This window comes from Colletotrichum phormii (assembly GCF_030913505.1).
Source record: "Colletotrichum phormii strain CBS 102054 chromosome Unknown BDP81scaffold_26, whole genome shotgun sequence".
NCBI lineage: Eukaryota > Fungi > Ascomycota > Sordariomycetes > Glomerellales > Glomerellaceae > Colletotrichum > Colletotrichum phormii.
Window position 1 is genome coordinate 214,049 of NW_026851468.1, and position 22,068 is coordinate 236,116.

At 52.6% G+C, this 22,068-nt stretch overlaps 6 protein-coding genes across 6 annotated transcripts; 5 read left to right on the forward strand and 1 right to left on the reverse strand.

The window, feature by feature from the left end:
- Positions 1-100: 100 nt before the first annotated feature.
- On the forward strand, positions 101-1,618 carry BDP81DRAFT_502143 (uncharacterized protein; the record flags this gene model as incomplete). The annotated part of the gene is made up of 2 exons (XM_060595557.1): positions 101-1,554; positions 1,593-1,618. Exons 1-2 carry the CDS (start codon positions 396-398, stop codon positions 1,616-1,618), a joined length of 1,185 nt encoding a protein of 394 aa, XP_060439934.1. The 5' UTR covers positions 101-395.
- Positions 1,593-1,981, forward strand: BDP81DRAFT_438404 (uncharacterized protein). Its single transcript, XM_060591317.1, has one exon. The coding sequence runs from the start codon at positions 1,701-1,703 to the stop codon at positions 1,863-1,865; it is 165 nt and encodes a 54-aa protein (XP_060439935.1). The 5' UTR covers positions 1,593-1,700; the 3' UTR covers positions 1,866-1,981.
- A 246-nt stretch (positions 1,982-2,227) lies between these two features.
- Positions 2,228-3,392, forward strand: BDP81DRAFT_383582 (putative polysaccharide biosynthesis protein). The gene is made up of 4 exons (XM_060586933.1): positions 2,228-2,369; positions 2,436-2,460; positions 2,532-2,816; positions 2,906-3,392. Exons 1-4 carry the CDS (start codon positions 2,313-2,315, stop codon positions 3,001-3,003), a joined length of 465 nt encoding a protein of 154 aa, XP_060439936.1. The 5' UTR covers positions 2,228-2,312; the 3' UTR covers positions 3,004-3,392.
- Positions 3,393-5,721: 2,329 nt separating this feature from the next.
- Positions 5,722-6,550, forward strand: BDP81DRAFT_114672 (uncharacterized protein). Its single transcript, XM_060581526.1, has one exon. The coding sequence runs from the start codon at positions 5,928-5,930 to the stop codon at positions 6,447-6,449; it is 522 nt and encodes a 173-aa protein (XP_060439937.1). The 5' UTR covers positions 5,722-5,927; the 3' UTR covers positions 6,450-6,550.
- A 1,737-nt stretch (positions 6,551-8,287) lies between these two features.
- On the forward strand, positions 8,288-10,611 carry BDP81DRAFT_114710 (major facilitator superfamily transporter). Its single transcript, XM_060581527.1, has 2 exons — positions 8,288-10,362; positions 10,419-10,611. The coding sequence occupies exons 1-2, from the start codon at positions 8,518-8,520 to the stop codon at positions 10,434-10,436; spliced, it is 1,863 nt and encodes a 620-aa protein (XP_060439938.1). The 5' UTR covers positions 8,288-8,517; the 3' UTR covers positions 10,437-10,611.
- A 174-nt stretch (positions 10,612-10,785) lies between these two features.
- On the reverse strand, positions 10,786-14,620 carry BDP81DRAFT_453996 (muts domain V; the record flags this gene model as incomplete). Its single annotated transcript, XM_060592888.1, has 4 exons — positions 10,786-11,460; positions 11,519-13,917; positions 13,970-14,144; positions 14,204-14,620. The coding sequence occupies 4 exons, from the start codon at positions 14,618-14,620 to the stop codon at positions 10,786-10,788; spliced, it is 3,666 nt and encodes a 1,221-aa protein (XP_060439939.1).
- Positions 14,621-22,068: the final 7,448 nt, after the last annotated feature.

Genomic DNA, 22,068 nt, shown 5'->3' on the forward strand with positions numbered 1-22,068 from the left:
CCGCTCAGTGAATCTGAACCTTACCAATATCCATCAGTCTCCACCACCTGCCGTGACCGTGGTGCACTTCAACAACACAACACAAAATATTTCGCGTACCTTATTCCTGAATCTCGCGATCTACTTCACTTGAAGAAAGAAGAATAGGCCAAGCAGGAAAAAAACCACAACAAGATACTCGGAACCGCCAACCTGGCAGTATCGTAGCTGCACCACCAGCAAGAGTGAGTTCGCACCTCGACCACCTTCATTTCTCGAGTTGATCGCCGTCGAGAAATGTTGATACTGACTCTGCCGCAGTGACGAAGCCGAAGTCGGCATTGACGAGAAACATCTCGACCCCTTTGCCCTATCCCTTTCCCGCGGCTATACCTCCGAAGGCAGCCCGGACGTTGATGGAAAAGCCCAAGTCGGGATGGCCAGCTGGATCAACACGCAAGAACCTTCCGCCCTGGGATCGGTCGATCGATATCGTTTATCATCAAAACCGACGTGGACAGGCGTTGCCCGACAAAGCCATTGACTTTGAGAATTCGATCGCAATTTTCTTCGCTGACCACAAGCGAGAGCAACAGCATGAACCGATTTCCCCGTACCTCAGTTTGCCCGCAGTTGCGCGCTTCAAGATATGCCAGTATCTTATTGCCGATTACAACTCCGACAGACCCATTTGCCTCAACGACGGTCGTTTCATGAGAGAGGTTTGGAGTGACGATGAGTACACTTCGCTCGCGGCTGCCATGGGGCCTCTGCGGCCGTATCTCGATGTATCCTTCGCTCTGCGCGCGGACATGATGGTTGCATTTCTCATGGGAGAACGATTCCATATCACCCTGTCGCCTTTCGTCGGGCCATACTTGAACCCCTTGGCAACGCTGTGGTGCGACAAATACGGCCACTTCATGCAGCAAGTTATCGTCGAGCTCGACCTGACGCGGCTAGGTTTCGGGCCAGGCAAGGAGGCCTGCAAACTGCGCGCGGGAACCATCAATATGGATGATCTCATCGGAGCTTTCGTTCAAGGCCAGTTGAGGCGTAAAACCTACTCGACACTCAAGAGCCTAGTGCTTCTCTGCCGGAGATTTTGGGGTGAACGTCCTTCCGACCATCTGCCTCCAGGTTCCAGGCCTGCCGCCGACCAGAATGACCAAGCAACGTCGACGAAGCCGGACCAGGTGTTTGCACCCAAGCGATCGAGCTACGGTGCTGACTTTTCCTACTGCCCGGACGAGTTCCTAAGAGTCTGCGAGCCCTTCGTACGCCTAGAGGGCATGGTCGACTCGATGCGCCTCTGTGGTTTCAGCAACGGCTATACGCATTCTCTCCTGGGCCGTATCTTTCCCGTCCCCGAGAGAAGCGACGAGGTGAAGCACCATACCTATCGCGTGGCACCATCTTCAGTATGGCCGCGAATTCCCGGCCAAAAGTCGTGGGTCGATAAAGGACATGGTAAATTCCAGCTGGATGATCATTCTCGACAGTACCTGCGCGGTCTCTGTCTTCCAGAGGGAGCAGTCATGCTGACACGACCGTACGAAAACCCATTGGATGGACGTATGTCGGTCTGCTATGCGTCTAGACCTATTGAAGAGATTTCAGAGGACAACGACGCAAGTGAACGTCCGGACAGCAGAACGCAGCTGATCGGAAGGACGTCCCAAGAATCGGTAGCCACAGACGCGGCGAGCCTTGAACACAGAATGCAAGTCCTGGTTCACAAATTGCGACGAAGCATGTCAAAGAGGGAGGTTGATGCTAGTCCACAAGCGTCCGTGACATCTGACTGGGCAATGTCGGCTTGGTCGTCTCGAGAATCAGAAGGGAGCTGGCTGGAAGATGGAACGACATCCAGAGCGACTATCTGAGAAGATGTCTAAGACTGTCGGAAACTCGCGGCACTGCCGCGGTTCAGAATAATGAACCACAGACTAAGAGTTGATGGGAAGTGGCTGCCAACGACGTCCATTTTAACGTCGTCGCTGAAGTGTATCGACACATATTCGGCTGGGGGAGGTTTGATGAGACTTGGAGTTCGATGGAGTTGTTATTACCTTCGTGTTTTGACGTTAGTGTAAGGTACCGTTGTACAAGTAGGTACGTACTCCAGCTTAGGGAAAAGGTGGGGATGGAAAAAAAAAAAAAAAGAACGAAAAAGAACCCCGCGATGCCTGACTGCCCAGCGGTGCTCTGTTCGTCACTGCTTGCCCCACCATCATCTTGAAAGCTTCCTCTTCCAACCCCTCCACGCTCACACAATCACCACCTTCTCTCTCAGCACAACTGAGCACAGCCAACCCAGAAACTCTGTCATAATGTCGGCGCCAGTTCCCTCCAACTTCAACGCCCAAGAGGCTGACAACCTCGAGGATGTGAGCTCAAACCCCTCCTTTCTCCTTGTCGCGAACGCAATGCGCTGACTTCTCCCTTGCGATCAGATCGAGAAGCAATTCGCCGTCAAGGGTACGCACACTACGACTATAACCTTCGAACCTATTCGCGATCGAGAGCTAACCGCAAGCGCCTGCCCGCAGTCGTCCAGCACATGGAAACTTACTGGAAGATCCTTGAGAAGGTCAAGGGCTCCACGCTGCGCCTGACCAAGATCGACGACGAGATCTACGAGCACCTGAAGACCGACTTCCCCGAGTTCGACCCCTCCGCAACCATCAACGAGGATGAGATGAAGAGCAAGACCGGCAAGGAACGGTGGCGCAAGTTCATGATGGCCTACGAGAACAAGGTCGACGACTACAACTTTGGCACCATGCTCCGCGCCAGCCCCAAGTTCGAGTATGGCCAGAACGAGGTCATTTTCGGTCAGTGACCTTCCGTCAACCTTATTCTGAATCCCACCAAAACTGTCTTCGGTGAACTCGGCCCGCATGTCTGCTAACCCGCATTACAGCGCCCCGTATGCAGTTCTACGCCATCGAGATTGCGAGAAACCGTAACGGTCTGAACGACTGGGTCTACGAGAAGGCCCAAGCCGACAAGTCTAGCTAAAGGAGAGATTTATCCGACAATGGACGCCGTCTTATGAGACGTCGCCAACCAAATATTGACTTGCGATACCACCCGTGCTTCATCACCTCGGCCAGAAAGCGCTTCGCCCGAGTTGACAGGCTATGGGCATGAATATCGAGCTGCGAATGGTCTCACGATCTCGGACGTAGAATCTCATTGAGCTGGGAATGCCACGGTTTCGACCCGGTGGCTGTATGATGCGTATGGCATTTAAGGTCTGGACATCGCTCTCATTTCACCATCCTCGGCCATGGCTCATGAGAAGGCGATATCATGGGACTTAATCATGCTGGTAACTTGAGCAAGGTATATACTTGAAACTGAGCAATATGCCAGGCAACTGAAATCGAGATACTCTTTTGAACTCCTCCCATGAAAAGATTGTGAAAAGCTAGGATGCGTCCGGAATTCTCCTCGGCTGGCCTTGTTCAGCGACCTTTAAGAGTACCCCTGTCTTGCAGCGCTGTTCATCCAACACTCGGCCGTCTTCCAATACTAATATGTGATGGGCTACGCGCATCATACCCCGATTATGTGTCGCCATCACAATTCCCATGCCATAATCCCAATATCAGAATCGGGGGGTTCCCTCAGTCTCGCCTGCGCTCATGCGTGCTGTGGTTTCTGTCCACCGCTGAGTCCATGTCTGGCTGTCCTGATCTAACGTAGGTCTGCAATCAAAAGGCAGAGAAGAAACGGTAGGCTGTAAAAGATATGTGCCGCGTACTCCTTGAACCTCGTCTGCTATGTAGGTCTGCTGTGTATTGTCGAAGACGGAGGTGCTTCCAATTTTACAAACAAGCAGGCAATGGACACGCTTTCCCGCCAGCTAGACGCCTAGATTTCACCAAAAATAACCCAGCTCGATAGTAACATGAGGTTTCCAACAACAAGCACCCACCCCGGGAAGGCAGATGATGACATACCACTGTTATGTTGAAACCATGGCATCCGAAAATCTGGAGATACCGCTGCCAAATTCTTTGATAATCTAGAATACTTGGTCAAGAATTACAGCAAAGATCATGCGCGATAGTGCACAGAAGAAGGTAGCGGCAATGCCTACAGCGATGGGAGGGAGGTGCTGCCATCTGAAGAATGAGACGTATCCATCATAGACTCCATTCTGGTGCTGTATCTCCAGGCTGATCCATGGTTACGACATCAAGTTCACCTAAAGCTGGGCAGCTGGTCACTGTCAGGAAGACAACTCGAGCGCCAACGCGGTGATAAGCGTACCTCGATGGGATGAGTATGTCCGAGAGGATATTTCAAGAAGTGCGAAGACGACGGTGAGGTTGAGGTCAAGGAGCTCGTTACGAATTATGCTATAATCTGCAGGGGCCAGCAGATATTGTATTCTATCATGGGTGGGTGTCATCGCGTGTAATGAATTCTTGTCCCGTCATCAGTAGATGCGCGCTCTGCACACATTCATGAACTAGTTGCTGTTCGATAAACTGGGCAGGGCTCAGCGAGGAGGATGTGCTTTGGAATACTTCAACACATGTGTCTTGGACTTGTCTAAGTCTACTGGAATGGTTGCGAGGTTCGCTGAAATTTTATGTTATACCAGTATACCACCACCTGAAGTTGAGGGAAGTCAAAGCCAAATACTTAAACAGAAGCGCACCATTTGGCTGTTGTTAAACTTTATCGGTCTGAGATTTTAGTACTAAGATTGTGTTGCGACTCTGCAATGAAATTGGAAAGGGAGAGACATCTAGAAGTGGCTTGGGGAGGACGTTGTGATTTATCATCTCCTCATGATATGTTTGTAACTGCAGACATCCTGTATAAAACAGAGAGCTATGATCACCTCTTATTAGCACGCGGTAGAAAGAAAAGAAGAGTAGTTATTCAGACCATTGTGGCGTGTGAATATTACCTCCTTCCAGGATTCATAAAATTCCACCTACGTAAGGTAGGATAGAGAGGGACCTGATCTTGTGTTGGTGTTCGTCTTAAGAGCTGTTTATTCACTCTTCCTCTAATTGAGGTCCATGATGTATACGCTTCAGATTTTGATGAATCAATTATCAGGGCAGGAAGGTGCCTTCAATGTTCCCGTCGTGCCTGCTCTTTTCATCTGAATTATACGGGCTTTTCTCCTTCCGCCTTCCGTCTCTCACTCACCTCACTAAAATATCTTAAGGGAAGGCACTTTAAGGTAGGTACCGCCTTCCAGTAAAAACATACCGCCTTCGCAACAATCCTGCCGAGGAAGGAGTGGAATTTCTCTTCTTTTTGTTCACATTGCCGACCGCCTCACTTCTTTTTGCCTGTCGAAGAATTGGATTCCCGCCATTCCCCTCACATCTTTACCTTTACCTGTGGCTAGGTCATCGTCTTGATTTCCAGCAACGCATGCAGGCGGCAGGAAACCGGTCGAGTGCTTTGAAAGAGAGATATTCTTAACTTTCTGGCCACACTTTGAGCCGCCTCAGAAGCTGACCACAGACGCATCGAAGGTTGCATCCACAGCGCCATCAGCCTTGCTTTTGAGTTGACTCCACTGCCTCTTGCCTTTGCTACACACAAGGTATACGACGGATCACCAGTCTCAGGCAAGTAGCTCTCACGTCATAACAGCAACCATGGGCCAATTCGCTTCCCAGCCCCGCGACGATACCTCGCCGTCCCGCGACCCGGTGCCCAGCCCTTCCCAGACCAAAGGCAACACCGAGAATGGAATGCCCATTGTCACTCGCATCCACACCGAAGGTGGTAAGACAGCTACTGGTAAGTCTAATTTGCGCCTTCCTTCCGACTTCCAAAGCCCTCTATTTTGGGAATATTTCTAATCTTGCCTTCCAGTGACCATCACCCTCCAAGAGACAGCATTGACGTCGGCCTTGGCAACTACCTTCACCACCTCCTCACTGTTGCCAATCATCACAACCATGATGACTACTGAGCTTCCCTCGCTGACTACCTCCACGCTTTCGTCTACCGAACAGAACACGCCGCTGCCCAAGTCGACTGGTTCACCTAACGAGGAACCCCATGTTACACTTCCCAGGAACACATTGATCATCATCATTTCTGCTGTTGTCGGTGGCATCATTCTCTTCCTAGTCTTCCTCTGCATCATGCGCGCTTACATGCGCCGAAGACATGCGATCAAGGAAGATGCTGCTGCTGATGCTGCTGCTGGCATTCAGGAGAGTGAGCAGGGAGAGTCTTCTCGCCAGCACTTCAACGAAAACGGCCACAGCATGGCCATGTCTCAATCTACCTCACGTGCGTACTCGGAGCCTGACTTATCCCAGCACTATCACGCGTCCAGCGAGGTAGCCAACGCCAGTTTCCGCACCTTGCCTGCCGCATACCCTGCGTACGAGCTGCATCCAGCACGGGTTGTCGCTGAGCTTCCCGCCGAGCTTCATGGTGTCGGCCACCCGCATTACGTTTATCGAGGTTGAAGTCAGACGGAGGGTGTTGGTTTTGAGAAAGGCTCGGCAGCTTATCGTGGTAAGCATTGGGTCTAGGTTGAGGAACAGAGGTTCTGGATTCACTTGCATCGTCAAGTTGGAGACATATGATTGGTTGGTTGGAGGGGTATGTAAGTAAGTCTCTTCTCGAAACATTAATGACGGTGGTGGTTTCAGAGAAGAGCTAGGTACATGCTCATTGCTGTACTTCGGTTTCTTTCGGAATGGAATGCGTTTTTTGTCTTTGACATCTTTCACGTTTTTGGATTATCGCGCGTAGGAATTCCGTACTTGGAAGGCGTGGAAGGTCACATTGGAAGAATGAAGAGACGTCCGACGGCGACGGGCCCGGGACCATGACTCAGGGCGCGACGGGAATTGCACGGTTTTGAGCATCAAGCCGCTGCGGCCCAGCGCCCACCCCCTCTTCAATTCTCACTCACAGTTGGCCGTAAAGTTCCGGCATGGCCCGTACCGGCATGGCCCGTACCGGCATGGCCCGTACGGGACGACCAAAGTATGGCCGTTACCAATACCGTGGTAATGTAGAGCCAGGGTCGTTGAGCTGAGCATGAGCTGAGTATCGTAGGTCCATGTCTGCTGTTATTTTGCGGTCGCCTTTCTACTTACCACGCATATGGTAGACTCTGTAAGAAGCCGGCGGCCAAGTCTGAGTACTGGCCCTACCCATTTTGCCCGAAACAGGAAGCATTTTTCATCATCGTGGGGATGGAGAAAGTGGCCGATAACCGATCCATCTTCATAAATGACGCTGCCAGAGACTACGTACCGTCTGGGGTGTTTCACCGGGAATAGAGCGGAAAAGAAGACAGATATACTTCGTTAGTTCGAATGCCACGCCGCTTCAACCCCAGATGGACAGGGAAGCCTGAACGGGGTAAGACCAAAATCAGACGGGGTGTGCCAGAAAACCGGACAACTTGGCAACGCCAAAACGAGATGAGACCAGAAGGCAAGATGACGGTTTCCATCTCCAAAGGGCGGTCCAGTGACTGACTAGTTGAATCTGTCAACGATCTCGTCTGTCCACACTTCACAGTACTACCTATCCGTACGGAGACTGACTCCATTTTCTTCAACTCAATGTGGACTCGTGGAGTCTGCGTCTTGCTGTGGCTTCGGCTTGGCCGTATCTGAAAGCTGGGGTTTCTCCAGCTTGGCTTGAACATTGATGAAGCATTCTCGACAGGCATGGAGGCGCTAGACGAGCTAGGCCCCGAACAACGCAGCAGTCATGCCCCACGCCCCCTCGAGCCCTCACGAATTATGGTCCCGTTGATGATCTGCAGCCCGTTTTGCGCTTGTGCCTGCGGCTGCGCCTCCGATTGCGATGTGCTACTTAGGCGGGCAGCTCGCTCAACTTGAGGCATTCAAGTCTTGTCCAAGTGGCATTTGTCGATGAAATTTGAGTCCTGCCTCTTTTCCAGCTCCTCTCTGCGGCGGGCTCTTGTGAGGAAAGTCGGATAGACAGCGGGCGTCAGTTTGAGCCTACCACGATCAACGGTGAGGGCATCGCGGCCTTCTTCCCGTTTCTCAGCCAGCCGCTGGCCGAGCCAGAGTGCCGCATGGCGTCGCATCACATCGCATCCAGACTTCCGTCCTCATCCCGACTCTGACCGCTACTTACCTTAGCTCCCACCTTTCATCAGGTACCTTGGTGTGAGTAGACCCTCGGCTGACCGGGGGCATAGCCGCTGCCGACGTGACTGGGTGGGATCCATCCGCCGTTATTCCCGTTCACATTTCCGACCCTGGGACGTCTCATATTGCCGTTTCTCGTGTGGGTGGAGGTTCACTAACACAAACTGTTATATCCTGCAGTTCCCTCGACGCCAGCTTCGTGGTGATTCACTCACTCACTCAACTCCTTCATTGCTTCACGCATCTCCATATGGACCGTACTCCAACCCCGTTGAGCATCAAGTTGGAAACGGTAATGGAGCTTGTATCGATTCACACTCTCTATCTTCAGCCTGCAAATTTGTTTTGAGGCTCCAGACATCATTGATATTGCCCTCTAACAAAGTAGTTTCCGACAATGACGAACACGATGCTGGATATCGAAAAGGCGCCTCGAGGGTCTAAGGGAACCAACACTTCGTCAAGTGCCAACGAGGCTTCTCAGCCACCAAGACTCGACACCCATGTTGACGCCAACAGCACAATCACTTTCAGATATTTGGCTTTCGATACTGTCTTGCCGGCGCCGGCAGACATTCTCTTCCAAGACTCGGCCGAGTCGACGCCAGAGCCAGCACCCCCGAAACTGTCAAACTACACCTCACCTCTGCAATGGCCTCAACCAAGGAAATATCTCATGCTGGCGCTGTCGTGTGTCGCCACCTTTCTCACCGCATACACGGCCGGCTCGTATTCTCCACCGTCTTACATCATGGCCGATGACCTTGGCACCTCGCAGCTCCTCGTCTTGACCGGCATCACGACCTTTTGCATCGGCTTTGCCCTTTCACCAATGGTGCTGGCGCCCCTGTCGGAGATTTATGGCCGTTACCCAGTGTTTGTCATCTCCGGTGTTGTCTATGTCATCTTCCAGGCCGTCTGCTCTGTTGCGCCGAATCTTACAGCCATGCTCATCGCCCGGTTCCTTGTCGGTGTCGGCGGTTCCGTCTTTAGCTCAGTCATTGGCGGCGTCATTGCGGACCTGTGGGCAAAGGAGCAGAGAAACACCCCCATGGCCCTCTTCAGCGGCGCAGTTCTGGCCGGAACGGGAGCCGGTCCTTTAGTGGCTTCACTCATAGTCAAGAGGATGGGATCTCGGGACGGAACATTGGCGTGGAAGTGGATCTTCTGGCACCAGGTCATCGTCGACACCGTCCTTGTGATTGCACTTGCTGTGCTGTTCAAGGAGAGTCGGGGGTCAGTCATTCTATCGAGAAAGGCCGAAGCCCTGAACGCGTGGTATGAAGAACGAGAAAAGGCGGGCTTCTACGGCATATGGCTGGAGGATACGACAAACGGCAGTAGCGATGCCACAGACACGGCTTCGGATTCAGGAGGTGATACGCAGGCGTGCTCCTGCTGCGGTATTGAAAAGACATCTGCAACTTGCCAGTCGAGTCGTCGATGTTCTACTCAGCTCAAAGCCCAACGGTTGCGTTGGCTAGTCAAAGAGGACGAAGAAAGGGCATCGATCGCGAAGCTGATTTCCATGTCAGCCTCCAGGCCATTCCACCTCCTCTTCACGGAACCCGTCGTCTTCTTCTTCTCCATCTGGTGCGCCTTTGCCTGGGCCGTCCTCTACTGCACATTCGGGAGCATTCCCTTGGCAATGTCACGCAGGCGGAACTGGGACATCGAGCAGTCAGGCTACCTCTTCTCCGCCATGATCGTCGGCTCTGTAGTCGCGACCATCGTCGGCGTCCTCCAGGATCGACTCCTCCAGCTACCCCAGTGGCGAGCCGACACCCCCATCGACGACTCCTCCCGCTTCTGGACCTTCATGCGCCGCCGGTTCCCCGCAGAAGCACCCGAGTCCCGCCTCTACTTCACCTGCATCACAGCCACCTTCCTCCCCGCAGGCCTCTTCATCTTCGGCTTCACAGCAAGGGCAGAATTCCACTGGATCGCGCCGGCCTTTGGCATCGGGCTCGCGACGTGGGGCATCTATTCGGTGTACCTGGCCACGTTCAACTACTTTGCCGACATTTACCACAAGTACGCGTCCTCGGCGCTAGCCGCGCAGTCGTGTTGTCGAAACATCCTCGGGGGCGTCTTCCCGCTCGTCACGGGGGCGTTGTTTCGAAATCTGGGGGAGGAACGCGCGGGCTCGTTGCTCGGTGGGATTGCCACGGGCTTGACGTTGATTCCGTGGGCGCTCGTCTTCTTTGGTGAGCGGATCCGGGCTAAGAGCCGCTTTGCTATTGTGAGTTTGGATTTACCCTTTGCATATTTACAGTGTTCGCCAGCTAATCCGTACAGACATTGGAGGCGTCATAGTAATCAGCCCAAAGGAATGGCTGTATCATGAATATCTAGATCATAGCGTTGTCAGTAGCATCTCGCATTATTGCACCAATGGTATATAAATGAAGACAATACAAGTCATGACATAAATACTCATCACCTAATACGAGGCCAACATTTCGCTTCTCCAGTCGGAGCAATGCAACTACCAGGAACGATTTTTGAGCAAATACTTCTGTGATTTAGCAAGTGTCTTTCTCTCTTACAAAGCCCGATATAACTCCTTGAAACGCTCAACCCATACCATAGTACAACGGGAATACCTTCTATCCGTGCAATACACTTCAGTCATTAACGCCTTCATGGCCGGCGCAAAAAGCCTCTACAGCGCCTCAATAGTTTTCAGCAACACCTCGACACCTCTCTTCTCCATCTCATCGCCGCCCTTGAGCAAGGACGACACGTCGCTCAGCACACCAAGCGGGATATAGCAACCTGACTTGGCCTTCTCCAAGCTTTCCTTGAGCCTGCTGGTGTGCTCCCATTCCTTGGCTGCAACCTCTGCACGCTCAATGACGCGGCTGGAGATACCGCACATGGCGGCGCAGTGCATTCCGAAGCTGCCCTCAGCAATGCCATCCTCCAGCTTGTAGAGGAACGTGACACGCCTCTCTTCCTCGTCGACGTCGATTTGCATGCGGCGCGGGCGAATCTCGGTATGATTCTCGAATTCAGTCGCCAGAGAGTGGTAGTGCGTCGCAAAGAAGCCGACACAACCCACATGTGTAGCAATGTGGTGCAAGACAGCCTGTGCGACTGCAACTCCGTCGTAGGAACTGGTTCCACGTCCGAGTTCGTCCAGAATCACCAGAGAGCGCGGCGTGGCCTCTGCCAAAATCTTCTTCGTCTCTGACAGCTCCACAAAGAATGTTGACTGAGACGCAAAAATGTTGTCATTTGCACCCAATCTTGACATGATTCGGTCAACAGGAGTAAGTCGAGCGGATGTAGCCGGAACATAACATCCGATTTGGGCCATGATAACGGCAATGCAAGACTGCTCGAGTTAGCTGAGATTCCGAGTTTGAGGCTTTGTTTGGTACACTGTCACTTACCATTCTCAGTACGGTTGACTTGCCCGCAGCATTGGCACCTGTCAATAGGTTGATGTTTGGCGAATCGCCGCCCAGTTCAATATCATTGGGAATAAAGTCGGCCACTGCATTCAACATGCACGGATGACGCAGCTCGGAAAAGTCGACAACGCTGCGTTCCTGGTCGACGAATTCTGGGCGGCAGCTAGGCTCGCCCAAAGAAGACGAGGCCTTGGCGAGACTGATAAGGCAGTCAAGTTGTGAAATGATCCTGATTGACTGCGACCACGTCTCGTAGTCGGCGTCGAAGCGGTGGAAGAACCTAGCTGCCACCTCCTTGACAATCTGCGAATGAGTCTCTTCTGCTTCTTGCAGCTCTCGAACCAAGTCGGTGAGCTCGTCAAAGTAGTATCTCTTGACACTTGCAGTCGCCGACATCTGACGCCAGTCTCTCGGCACCTTGACGGCCTTGGGAGCCTCGATTTGGTAAATCTCCTTGCCCACGTCGGTGAACTTCAGCGTCTTGCACTTCAGCTCCGATTTCTTCCCCGCGAGGAGGGTCTGGAGCTGATCCTTGATGTCTTCGATCCGATCGTGACTGTTGTCGAAATCTTCCTCGATGCCACGTTCAGGAATGAGAAGTTTGTCTTCCTTCGCCTTCTTTCGGTCAAATGCAGTCTTCCAGTAAGTCAAAGGCTCGTTGAGATTCGGCATCGAGGCCAGCAGGCGTTCAACCAGGCCATTGCCGCTACCGACCTCTCCCAACAGCTCCATGGTGTACTCGATCTGTTCAAAGCCTTCCAGCACGCGCACAAAATCCTCCGGTTTGCAGGAAGCCGCGTGGATTCTGGAGATCAGGCGTTCCAAATCAGGCATTCTCGTCATTTGAGACGTAAACTTCTCCCGCATGCCCCTGTCGGAGTTGAGCATATCTACGGCGTCCAAGCGTTCATTAATCCGCTTGATGTCACAGAGAGGATGGCACACCCATTGGCGGAACAGCCGCTTGCCGAATGGGGTGACGCAACGGTTCAGAAGTGTGAAAAGGGTGCCGTCCTGCCCACCGTTGACGGTATTGGAGAAAATCTCCAGGTTGATCAAAGTCTGACCGTCGAGGATGAGGGTTCCGTTGCGGCGGATAGGAGTGTACCAATCGAAACTGCCCTGCGATAGAAGGTCGCCCTCTAATTTCAAAACCCTCAGGTACTGGACTAGAGCACCAAGGGCAGACATGAGCAAGTCCTTGTCCTTGGCTTTGATCAAAGTATCGGGCCAGACACCCTCGCCACCATCTTCCTTGGCGAAGCAGTTGCTGTTCTCGAGTTCACGACGAGTGGTCTCTGCGTCCCAGAATTCGCTACCGGATTTCTTGTAGTTCCAGATAGTCATTGGTGATGTGTTATTCTTGAGGATGCGGAGAGCCTTGGTCGAGATCCGAGACTTCTCCAGAATAAGTTCTCTCGGGCTTGTCTGGGCAACAAACGTCTCGAACTTGGTAAGATCGGTATCATCCTCGAATTCCGTGACGGAGAATTGACCCGTTGCGCAGTCAACGAATGTGATGCCAAAGGCGGGGTTGCCGTCAATCGTGGACTCCTTGATAGAGGCGCAGTACGTAGCCAGGTCGTCCTGCAGCATGCTTCCATCGACGAGAGTACCACCCGTCAAGATGCAGGCTAGCTCGCGACGGATGATTTTATCGGCTTTCTTGCTCTTGGCTGAAGTGTCGCCTCTCTCTCGCATCTCTTTTCCGAGCGCAGACTCCATTTGATCAACTCTGGCAACCTTGTAGCCCTTGGCGACAAATTGATTCACCCACATCTCGAGCGAGCTCTCCGGGACACCGACCATGCGCATATTGACACGATCAGTCAGCTTGAGATCAAAGAGCTGGTGACCAATGGTGGCATCGTTTTCATAAAGCTCGTAGAACTTGCCCTTCTTGAAGAAAACGACAGTGTCCCACAGCTTTTGCTTGATCTCCCAGTATTGCTTCTCAAATGGGGAGAAGTTGTTCCAAGCACCGGGTGGGACGTACACCGACGATGGATCGTAGTCAGGGTCACCTCGAGGTTTCTTGTTGATGTCCACAATGTTGGCAAGCCAGGGGTATCGGTCCTCCGGCTCTCTGGTGTGCGCCTTCTCTTTCGTCTTGGTAGGACGACGAGCTTGTTGGGTGGCAACGGTGCGGGGAGTGGCAGACGCAACGCTATCAGGATCGTAACGCCACTGCTGAGCGGTCGAAGGAATCGGGATATCCAGCATGGCCTCCTCGTCTACTTCTTCGTACTCTTCTTCCTTGATGGGAGACGAGACGTGAGACTTCTTCCGTGATGCTGCCTTGGTTGCTGCAGGGCGTTTCCGCTTCTTGGATTGCGAGCCTTCGTCCGACTCGTCACTAACGACGAAGTCAATCATATCTAGTTCGGTGTGTTAGACCATGATCCATTGTGCAAAGACAAGAATACCCACCGTCATCGTCCTCGGGCATTTCATTGCTTGCGGCGTCCTCCTCATAGTCATCACCATCATCCACAATGACGGCCGGTGTCCGTGTGCGGCGGCGTGTGCTTGCGGTTCGGAGTTGAACGAACGGGTCGTCATCCTCGTCGTCGGAAGCTTCGGCGTAGTTGACAGGCTTTCTGGACTAAATGGCGGGTGTTAGCATAATGCTCATCGATGTTACGAGGGAAGTAGGTGAAGTACCTTGCGGGACGGGCTTGAAGATGGCACAGGTAGCTTGGCAGTGGTCTGTGGAGTCATGTGCTCAGCTGAAGTAGATGGCAATGGCCAGGAGTCATCGGCTACCTTGACTGTTGAGACACTCAAGTTCTCCTGAGAGCTTGCGGGCTCAATGGCATCGCTACTAGGCACGGGAGTAAGGCTGGAAGATTTCGGAGCCTGGGGAAGTGTGTTGGTTCGTTTCGACTCTCTCAGGCAAGGAGACGAGTCGGGAGCTTTAGCCGTGGGCTTCGGGGTCGGTGTTGAGCGAGAGACACTGGCGGACTTGGAGAAGAACTGAACAATGGTCTTCTGGGTTCCGGCCGATGATGACGGCTGGCGCTTGAGCGTCGATGGAGTCTTGGCCGGCGTACGGGCGGCAGAGGAGGTTCTCTCTCCCATGATGCCGACTGCTGGTAGTATCTGGTTATGCAGCAGACAAGCGGAAGGAAGAGAGTGGGATGAATGGGCGAAATGAAACGAGAGTGATGAAGCTCGTGAGCCTTCAAGGGACAGGTCAACAAGATACAAGTTGGTGGTTGGAAAGAGCTATCGGCAGTGAGCAGATATGCCGATGTGTTGAAGGAGCGAAGGAATGTCAGTACGGCTCAACGCGAAAGGTGACTCGCGGTGTCCGGTAGTATCGAGCTTGGTGTGTTGAAACTGATCCCAATGGGGGCGGAAGCTGGGGACCAGTGCCGGGATGACGCGCCAGAAGTTAGATGGAAACTCGAGAAAGTCGCGCTTTGAACGCGTCTGGAGTGGCGGGGCCGCGTTCTGCCTTTGATTGAACGACCGGCGGACACGGCTGCAGGGGCCATTGGTGGGGGTCACCCTGTGCCTGTGCCTGTGCCCACAGCCCTACCTTACGTAACGTTCGAAAGACTGCCTCCTTCCGCTACCATGACGGATATCGAGACTTCATCTCTTAGCGACGGAGCCGGAAGGACCTTGCGGCCTGTAGCAATAACTTTGTTCAATTGGAGCTACATCATGATCTTTTTACCTTGCGTGTTCTATTCTCCTAGCGGAATCTCGCCTTCAGTCGTGTTCCTCTGTCTCAGAAGCGAATGATTTATCGGTTTCTATCAACGGATTCTGGAGCGAAAGTCCCAAGTGCCTTGGCTACGTATACGTATCGACTTCATAAAATTCGCAATGCGAGGCTTTAGAAAGATTACAACAATTTCTGAAGAATGTAGATGAAGACCAGGGGCAAAACAAGACCGGGAGGTCAACCGTCTCGCATCGCTGAACCAGTCTGGTCACCAACGACGCTCACACTAAGCGTTAACTCTGTTTCTCTGACAAAAGAGTCATCCAGTCGTTTTATCAAAGCAGACAATACCGAGTCAAGTTGACGTCCAGTTCAGGTCCCATGCTCACGGGTATCTAGCGATCTCACAGCGTGACTTGATTGCACGGATGCATCGAGCCACCTTGCTCAGTTTATATATTTTGAGGGAGGTCGGTGCTGCAAAAGGTTCAGAAACATGAATTACTCAAAGACTAGGATGCTCGGATATACGCTGGATCTCTGGCACGGCGTGGCTCGCTTGTCCTTAGAGGCTTCCTTCGCTTTTATTGCCGACCTGGGTACCTTTACGATCAAACCCTAGAACAAATACATTGACGTGGCTGGCTTTCGCGACTGTCGAGTTAACATAGAAACGACCAAACCTTGATAGGTATATGTGGAGGGACGAAGCCAGACTTGTCGGGCTACCCCCATACGAGTTGTCTCGAACAACGCAAACTCGAAGAGACCTCATGAGTTATATAAAAGAACCACGATTTCTTGCAAATAGCCACATCAAGTGCCATTCCATGAAGTTTTTCCGAGCTGCTTTGCAAAGCAAAAGATCGAGATTCTCAACTTGCCATCAGCTCCCGCCAATCGTACCCTGGCAATGAAAAGGGGAGCGGACATCGTACCCGAACTCACTACTCAACCCTTGTTGTAGCATTTTTCAGCTGCTTCAGATAAACGTATACGAGATACGACCTCAAGCACATGTTACAACCCTAGATGTTGACCCCAAAGCTGTCCTTTTGGTTGGGAAAATCTTCAAGCGGGGGTTTAGCCGCCGGTGATGGCGGGTACCCATCCGGTCTCGACAGCTTCTGTAACAGAATCGGATCCATAATAAAGCAGACCTGGAAAGACTTGCTGTCGTTGGCTGAGAGAGGTCAGCGTGCATCAAAGAACGCCTCGGTCTGGCTAGAAAGTACGAAAACTCCCACTCTGCTCAGACGGGAATTTCATGAGCAAGACCTGTGTGCAATACCCTCAGAAAGCCCAGGAGAACTTCCGCTATGCCTCGGGGAGGTCCCATGGGCTTCGAGGAGAGTGAAAGAAACTTAAACGTCTGAACGAGCCAGATGGCAAGGGTCGGAAAGTGGGTAGTCAGGGCCGGGGATTCAATTTCGTTTAGATCCGAGTCTAGACCAACAAAAGTCCGTCGGTGTGTAACTGTATTACTACAGAACTCTTCGTCTACTTTGTGGCCGATGCTCAATATTTCGCTTTTGGTAGTACTGCATGAGCTGTCAGTTCACCGGCTACGGGTATTTGTCTTAGCTGGGGGTAGTAGAAAGGGGGTCATGGCCGCATTAGGCCAGACATCGAGTGCCATAACTACCATTGGGCCTCTCATACCCAACATTTGGTCTCAGACCGTCTCGAACAACATGTAGTGTCGAGAAGAATCAGTATCTGTTCCGATACTGAACCGGAAGTCACGGAGGGCGCCGAGAGGATCTGCAGTAACGTCGAAGCAGGATATTCTACTATCTGGTCGATGATGATATGCCGGGAGACAGCGAGCCCTTACTCAAGTAGTGTTGCCAGATGTACTCACTAGAACCAAGCCCTACGAACTTGCCAATGTTTCTCTCCCCAGCCCGAACACAAGCCACGGGGCGCTCGGCGTCCTCGACAGGCCGATACATGTTCACCAATCCAATCTTGGTGGCGCACAATATCCATCGATGGATCAAGAATCGTCAAGTGACGGCGATCAATCCTTAGTCTTCACGTCCACACCGATCTTGGCTGTTTGCTGCCGGTACTAGAAGCGGTTCTGGGGGCTATCTTGGCGCCCAGACAGCCTTCCGTCCGACCGATGAACTAGAGCGCAAATGTTAGAGTCTCTCGAAGAGAGGGCATTCCCCTGGCACGGCCGCAAAGGAGTGAAAAGTCTGAGGTTGACGAGCTGTTGGAACAGTGTAGCACTCGGCCTGCGGGTATGAGCCAAGACTTAGGGTCCCTTGGCCGACATTCCCATGTCGGTCAGGCTAATGACAACTTGTCTCACAAGATTGAAGGGTTTATGCTCTCGACTCTCCATACGCAGGCGGTAATTTCCACTCTACCTAGCCCAGCCGAGGACTGGTAGCTAGTGGCAGGCCTTGCATTCAGACTTTCGAACTGATAAAGGACAAGCGTAAGATACCGGGTAAAAGCCAGGACATTAGCACGGAACTCTCCCTCAAAGATTTGGAGCTTTCACAAGAACTACCATCCAACCGGGCGCGCAGAATGATTAGAGTACCTCATTGAAGAGACACCCAGAAAGATATGGGAAAGAGTTCAAAGAAGGCGCGGGAATTGAACCCCAGGGCTGGACCGAAAGGGGGGTATGGCGAAGTCCAGGGCAGAGAGAACGTTTGTTGACGCCAAGACATGCCAAGAAGGATTCCATGTCGTTGAGTCTGGGCTATCGTAGTTGCGGCGGCGAGGTTTCTCGCCTAGGTGGAAGAATTCCGTTGTCTTGTTTGGTAATGCCACGCTTGTCCAGTGTCGACGAGAGGACGCGCGCCCTAGCCCTGGAAGTGACCAGGGTGCAGATATGCATGTGGGCGCCGTCGACTCTGCTTGGCTGCATCGCATGCAGGAGGAGACGAGAAGAGACCTTGTCATCCGTCAGCATTGCATTCATGATACTCGATCTCAGCTTCGTCAGCAACCAGGCGGCCGGCAAGATCCTGAGCCTGTCAATAGTCTGCCACGGGGCCTTTGAGACGAAGATAGATAGGTACAGTATCCGAACTTTGGTGCATAAATGGACGCAAGAAGAGGTGTCACCCACCAATCAAGTTGAGTTACTGCTTTATCTGAGTAGAGAGGCAAGGAATGGATCTGAGGGTCTGCATAAATAGGTCGGTGATGTGGTAGAACCGTTGAGGTCCGTCCATTCAAGGGTGATTAGGCGGGTCGGCCGAATGTGAGGAAGGGTGTGGTGTGCACCATCTCAGATGAAAATGGAAGAGAAGGGTGCGGGATCGGATGCGGAGGACGATGCGGTTGGAAATTAGAGGTTGGGGGCCGAGTGTAGCTGAAGCCTGATGGCTGGAAGGATTCAGACAAAATAGCATCTAAGAAAAAAGCAAAGCGAGTGTGTAATTGTCATGGAAGAAGAGGATGCCAGCGAAGCGAAGGCTGATGTTGTGGTTCTACTGAAGTTAGGTGCCACCCGTTGGCCGGAACGTTCCTGCCTCGACTCCCTTCAGGACCCAGGTACTTCGTAGGTACGTACAATTCATCTGTTGGTCGAGGAAGGTACTCGAGAGTCGAGATGGAAGGTGCTCCTCATCTTGGAGAAAGTACTAGGTAGGTGAACCGTAATCTCAAGGAAGGTGACTGGATGAACCAGGCCCCGCCTGTCACTTGCTGCCCGTGGTTCCACCAGTCCCAGTCCATTGGGCGTACCGCCGCCGTGAGGTTTGCCCGTTGCCACAGATGGCCCAGATTCAACACTTAAAAGATAAGCGGGGCATTTGGCCCAACGTGCCTAAACTTAAACCTAATCTGGCGGGGCGGGACACGCTGTCAAATCATGGGGTAACCTCCACTCTCTCCTCAGCAACTGCCAACTGAAGTGCTGCACTGACATTGGCCAAAGACCGTGCCCACATCTCACTCACCCACCCACCGCTGACTTCACCTCCCTCTTCTCTCTGTGTTCTTGGATGGTTCCCTCGCTCATGGAAGGTCTCTTCCTCGAGGTAACCTTTTGCCTATCTTGCAGCATGGTGAGTCATGTGAGCCTTCTCCTCTCACTGCTTACTTGTAGCTTAGCGTGAACCACTCACTGAGCACATTTGGTAAGTCAAGGTATCGCAACCAATTAGGTTGGCCACTAGGGCCGAGGGAAACCTTCCAGCCTTTTTTTCGAATTTTAGGCTTCTCCTAAGGTATCGATCGTATTGACGGGAGGGAGTACTAGTGCTGTTAGTCTTTGCACCAGGCTTATGGAGGCGGCAATCTATATTCCTATCAGCCACCAGACCTTATTTTGCTGCTTCAGTACGGAGTACCAGCCGCAGGGACTTTTATCTTACTTTAGGTACTCCGTACTTAGTATCCAAGGAACCTTAGATACCACGCTGCTTCCCAGGGCTGTCACCCCCCATCGCCAACCCATCCTGACCACCTTCCCTCTCGCCCTATCTAGGTACTACCGTAGGTAATTGTCCATGTCTCGTCTGTTGCTTGCCCGAACGCTCTAGACGCCACCCAAGTCTCCCGGGGCTCGGCTGAACGAGCCTGGGAAAGAGAAGCAGGCCCCATAGACCCCGAGAGTAGGTAGATACGGAGTACCGTGGTTTCCCCAAAGTCCCCGTTATTTACCCCGTATTCTCGTCAAAACAAGTGCCTGCTCGTTGGAGTCGGCGGGGAAGATACGCGTGTCAGTTGATTGGATGCCCGGTCATGACCCAGCTGCGTGGCGGAGCAGCTAGCGCGTGCCAAGCTGTCGGAAGCTCAATCAACCTCCGGCCTTGCTTCCCATACCAGCTAGAACGTCCGGGGGGTCCTTGTCAGCCCGAACCTTGACCTCCCACATTGCTTTCTTCCGGCTGCCAGCTTCCAACTTGGACTATCCTTCAACCTCCCGCAAGCAACCCAGAGCTATCATTGGGCCAGCCAGCTCTCTACCTTACTCTGTACGCGGTAAGGCATGGGTGCGCCTCCAACTCACTCACCATCGAGAGTAGGTTCTGAACCTTGGCGGTGGCTTTCCTCACTTCCTTTCTCCCTAGACCAGACTCTTGTAATTCTGTCCAAGCCTCTGTTTCCCCTCCATCCCCTCTGCCCCAATCTCTCCCTTCTGAAGCCACCGATGAAGGGAATATTCCATTCGACCGGCGCTAATGTTTCTCTTAGCCCTCCCGTACACGTGGCTGCAAGTAAAACCGACAACTTGTCACCATGTAACCCTCCATCGAGCTACCAACATCGACCATTGTCTCCCACCTGATGGCTTGTGTCACTAAATCGTGATCTTTGTGGCTTGAAGGATGAGAGGGAACCCTCTCCCCGTCTTTGCGGAAAGGCACATGGCAGCATGGCAATTGTTATCTTGGCTGGCGTATGCCACGGCAAAGAGAGTATTGGCAGTTCCTGCTTCGGGACGAAGTCTGAAATCCTCCGATTGTCCCCTGATCTGGTAGCCGGCATTCGCAGCGGATGTATATGGCAAGCAATAAGAGAGCGAGAGAAACAAAAAGAGAAGTGAGCACTATCAGGAACACGTCAGCAGCTCATTGTGTCACCCAGGCGTTGGCTGGCGAAAATGGGATTCGGAAGCCCGCATCTTTATTGCGTTGCGACCGCAATTTGACCTTTGTGGATTCTTGCGTTGACAGATCGGAAGAGTCTTCCTACTTCCCACTCAGAGCTCAAGCACAGTACAAGACGATTCATAACGACAACGCACGGGGATTACGGCCCGGCTGGCAGTGTTGTACTCCAACTCGGACTCGGAATGTCCCAGGACAATGGACACAATTTTGTGAACTGCTTGATCCGTCCGAGACATGGCTAGAGCGGTACGGATGTCGTGACATGCATGCTTAGGCCGTACTACGTACGCACTCACGGGCAAAGGTAGGCGGGGGTTATTTGATGGGCGTCTACGAACACAGAGCAAGGTAGTAATTTGTCAACGGCGGCACGCGTACGGAGTATGCATTAGCTTTGGTTCCACTACTGTCTGCAAACCACTTTGGTACAGACACGGCAGCGTTGCCAGTTGGTGTTAGTTGGTTTAGATGGCTCATTCGCAGAGAAAGACTCACGACCAAGAGGCACACCCAAGGCTGATGTCCACTCACCCGGTGTCGCTACTTTGGCTACCTTTGGTGGCTGAGGTTGGGGTCCCCAGCTTAGCCTTCTTGGCAAAGACGCAACCGCAGGGGGGAGAAGAAGTCACGAAGTTGAGGACAGGCGGGGAGACTGAAATTGGCATGCGGGGGAGAAATTGGATGCGGAGGAAGCAAGCGCCCCAGGTTGGTCCGCGCCGGGAGTGGGAGGATGGGAATGTGGGATGTGGGATGAAAGAAGCCAGACTGACAAGGATGGATAAAAGGAGAAAGTTGAAGACGACAGCATGGAATAAGTATCTTCATCCGTAAAGTGTGTGAGTATCTGAAATTTTGGATAGATTGCTTCGGTTCGGAGTAGGGGTGCCTCGGCTTGATTTCGCATCTGTCTCATTTGCATCGTCTGCACCAACAAGAGAAAGATGTCGGGTGGAAGTGCAGATGGAATGCAGTGGCGGACAGATCCAAAACGGGACAAGCTGACAGGATCCGGATCCTTAGAGGCGGCAGAGTTGCAACTGCGACGGCAGCGATTCTTTCTTTACCTTTGCATCCAAGGAGATGGGTGCGCAAGAGATATCCGGACATTCAGAGGTACCTGTACTTCCATCTCAAATCGTGCGGCCTCCCGTTGGACTCGGCGTTCGAGGGTGCAGACCAAGTACCTTGATGTTCCCCGGCACCAGGATTAGACAGACCGAGACCATCCCTGCCACGCAGAGTATTCTCTCTTTCTCTCTCTATCT

Excerpts from the sequence above, each read along its gene's own strand:
- BDP81DRAFT_438404 (XM_060591317.1), top strand. The coding sequence starts at position 1,701 with ATGCAAGTCCTGGTTCACAAATTGCGACGAAGCATGTCAAAGAGGGAG.
- BDP81DRAFT_383582 (XM_060586933.1), top strand. The coding sequence starts at position 2,313 with ATGTCGGCGCCAGTTCCCTCCAACTTCAACGCCCAAGAGGCTGACAAC. Across the intron at positions 2,370-2,435 it reads AGGCTGACAACCTCGAGGAT|ATCGAGAAGCAATTCGCCGT; the intron begins GTGAGCTCAAAC and ends CCTTGCGATCAG. Across the intron at positions 2,461-2,531 it reads GAAGCAATTCGCCGTCAAGG|TCGTCCAGCACATGGAAACT; the intron begins GTACGCACACTA and ends GCCTGCCCGCAG.
- BDP81DRAFT_114672 (XM_060581526.1), top strand. The coding sequence starts at position 5,928 with ATGATGACTACTGAGCTTCCCTCGCTGACTACCTCCACGCTTTCGTCT.
- BDP81DRAFT_114710 (XM_060581527.1), top strand. The coding sequence starts at position 8,518 with ATGACGAACACGATGCTGGATATCGAAAAGGCGCCTCGAGGGTCTAAG.